Below are 2,721 nucleotides of genomic sequence, written 5' to 3'. Positions count from 1 at the left end.
GTGACCAACTCCGCCAACCGCAAGAGCGATCGTGGCGGGAAGGGCATGTACAAGCACAATTTGGGTGCCCAGACTATTGCCACTATGGGGGATCGCTTGGTAAGTTCAATCTCTTTTTTTTTAATTATTTAAGTATTTTTATTTTATTTTTTATGCATTTCTTCTAATTTCTAATGTTTGTTTAACTTTTGTTTTTTTCAAGGCGGATAAAAATGATGGCGAGCCGGTTGATGATTTCGTCCTAATGAAGACGGCGCATACCAACAAGCACACCGGGGAGATTGATGACGGTGTTGTGAGTGATGTGCTCAGCCTGATCGAAACTCAGAAGGAAGACGAAGAGACCCGTCTATCTCAGCTTCAAACCGACCTGGACGCCACTTCGACGGCTTCGACCAACTTGTCCCGGATTCGAATCAACGAAATCGTTGAATTGGTATGTTCTTTATAAAAAAGTTCAATTCATTTATTTGTTTATTTTCATTTTATCATCTTTTCTATTATTTAAATTTGTTTATTTTCTATTTCAGTCGGTTCCGTACTAAAGAAGAAGAGACGTTTGGTCGGTTTGGGTCGTCAAGCCCGGTCGGTTCCTCCTTCTGCACCACAGCCCTATGCTGATCCAGAAGTGCTTATGGACCAGATGAGGGACAAAGATGACCGCATAGTTACGTTGGAGCAAAAGATGGCGGATCAAGAGGCGGGATGGGAGGCAACGAGGAAGCAGAACGAGCAAATGATGGAGATGATGAAGAGGATGTACCCGAACGAGCAGTTCCCGTAGTTTCTTTCTTTTTTTTTTTCAAAAACTCTGAATGTTTTATTTTGGTATGTACAACTTTGAATATTATCTAATATGTTTTCTATTTCAATTTTAATTTTATATTTTCGAATTTCAATTAAAAAAATAAATTTTAAATTTTAAAAAAAAAATTATTTTTGGGAAAATTCTGAGGAAGTGTATCCCTCGGGATATTCCGACGACAACTTCCTCGGAATATTCCGAGGGCATATCTCCTCGGAATATCCCGACGGATACACTTCCTCGGAATATTCCGACGGCAAAGGTTTCTAAGAATATTCCGACGGCCGAGGTTCGTCAGAATATTCCGATACCTCTTTTCTCTCGGAATGTTTCTGAGGACCGTTCCATCGGAAATATTCGAGGAGATACCGACGAACAGTCTTAGGAAATGTTTCTTCGGAACGTCCTCGGAATCTTTAGTTCTCGGTATTCCTTCGGAATTTTCCGAAGAAATTCCGAGGAAATTTTACTTTCCGACGAGAAATTTCCGACGACCGTTCTCGTCGGTATATCCTCGGAATACCGTTATTCCGAGGATATACCGACGATATTTGTCGTCGGAATACCGGTGTTTTCTTGTGGTGTGTTCCATATCATGTTTCCATCATCAAAAGCCTATTTTTCTACAAAGGATGAGTGAAGGAAGAAAAAGACTTACTGGCCACAAATTCTTCGACATAGTCACACTCTATTTTCCCATGTGACATCGCACCAAGCTGAAATGATAAGGCACATGTTTGGTTATATAGAAGCTGAAAGCTAAAGCCTATAACTAAGCAAATGAATTTGGATATTGTACAGAACTGAGAGAGAAATATTTGGAGATCATTAACCACCACAAAAACAATGTCCATCTCATTACAGACGGTAGATAGGTGTTTCTTCAACAACAAGCCTGATAAAAAAGAAAAAAAAATCTTTGGCTCATCATAATGCAAGATAACATAACAAAACTATAGTAACTCGCTTCGTGGGTCCCAGGCTGGCTCTGAAGAGTACCGATCCCACCTTTCATCAGTGAGCCCTAAGTTTTCTATAGATAGGTTGTTGGTGCGCTTGGCGTTCTTTGCAACTAAGACCTCACCTTTTAACAATCCTCCCACATAACAAGTTATCACCAATTGAGCACCGACAGCAACCCTCGCATGTAAGCCCTAAGCTCTCCTCAGATAGGTTGTTGATGCGTTTGGCATTCCTCGAACCCAAAACCTCACCCTTTAACAACCCTCCGGTTGTCACCAAACGCACCAACAAACTACCTTGAGAGAGCTTAGCACTACAAGAAAACAACAAGGATACTGAGGGAAAAAATCGTCGGAATTTCGTCGGAATAACGTTATTCCGACGACATACCGACGAAACAAGTCCTCGGAAATAATTCCTCGGAATTTTTCTTTCCTCGGAAATCCCTCGGAATTTTCTGACGGAATTCCGAGGAAACAAATTTCCGAGGAAATTCCGAGGATCACTAGTTTGTCAGAAATCTCCTAGGAATATACCGAGGGAGAACTTCGTCGGGATATTTCCTCGGAACTTCATCGATCGATGCGTTTTTGGACATATATACATCGATCGATACTTTTATAGAAAAACGTTCGGAATATACCGAGGGACACCTTTCCTCGGAATATTCCGAGGGACCTGTTCCTCGGAATATACCGAGNNNTTTTTTATAAACAGATCGATCGATGGATATATGTCCAAAAATGCATCGATCGATCGAGTAAAAAATATAATTAATTTCCTCGGAATGTAAAAAATATTTTATTTATTTTTAAATTAAAATTTTTGAAATTTAAATTCGAAAATATAAAACTAAAATTAAAATTGAAATCATATTAATTAATATTCAAAGTTTCACAAATAAAAATAAAACATTCCGAGTTTTTGGAAAAAAAAAAAACTACGGGTCTGGC

The 2,721-nt window shown here is 39.4% G+C and overlaps 1 protein-coding gene across 1 annotated transcript in view; it reads left to right on the top strand.

The window, feature by feature from the left end:
* Positions 1–425, top strand: part of LOC106299578 — a 3,085-nt gene extending 2,660 nt beyond the window's left edge. Inside the window, exon 4 of the mRNA XM_013735649.1 lies at positions 203–425. Coding sequence (XP_013591103.1) covers positions 203–245 — 43 coding nt within the window. The 3' untranslated portion in view covers positions 246–425. The remainder of the gene's footprint in view (positions 1–202) is intronic.
* The last annotated feature ends 2,296 nt before the right edge of the window (positions 426–2,721 follow it).

The sequence above is a fragment of the Brassica oleracea genome, chromosome C6 (genome assembly GCF_000695525.1).
Source record: "Brassica oleracea var. oleracea cultivar TO1000 chromosome C6, BOL, whole genome shotgun sequence".
NCBI lineage: Eukaryota > Viridiplantae > Streptophyta > Magnoliopsida > Brassicales > Brassicaceae > Brassica > Brassica oleracea.
The sequence above is the reverse complement of the archived record's forward strand: the minus strand, read 5'-3'. Positions and strand labels throughout refer to the sequence as shown.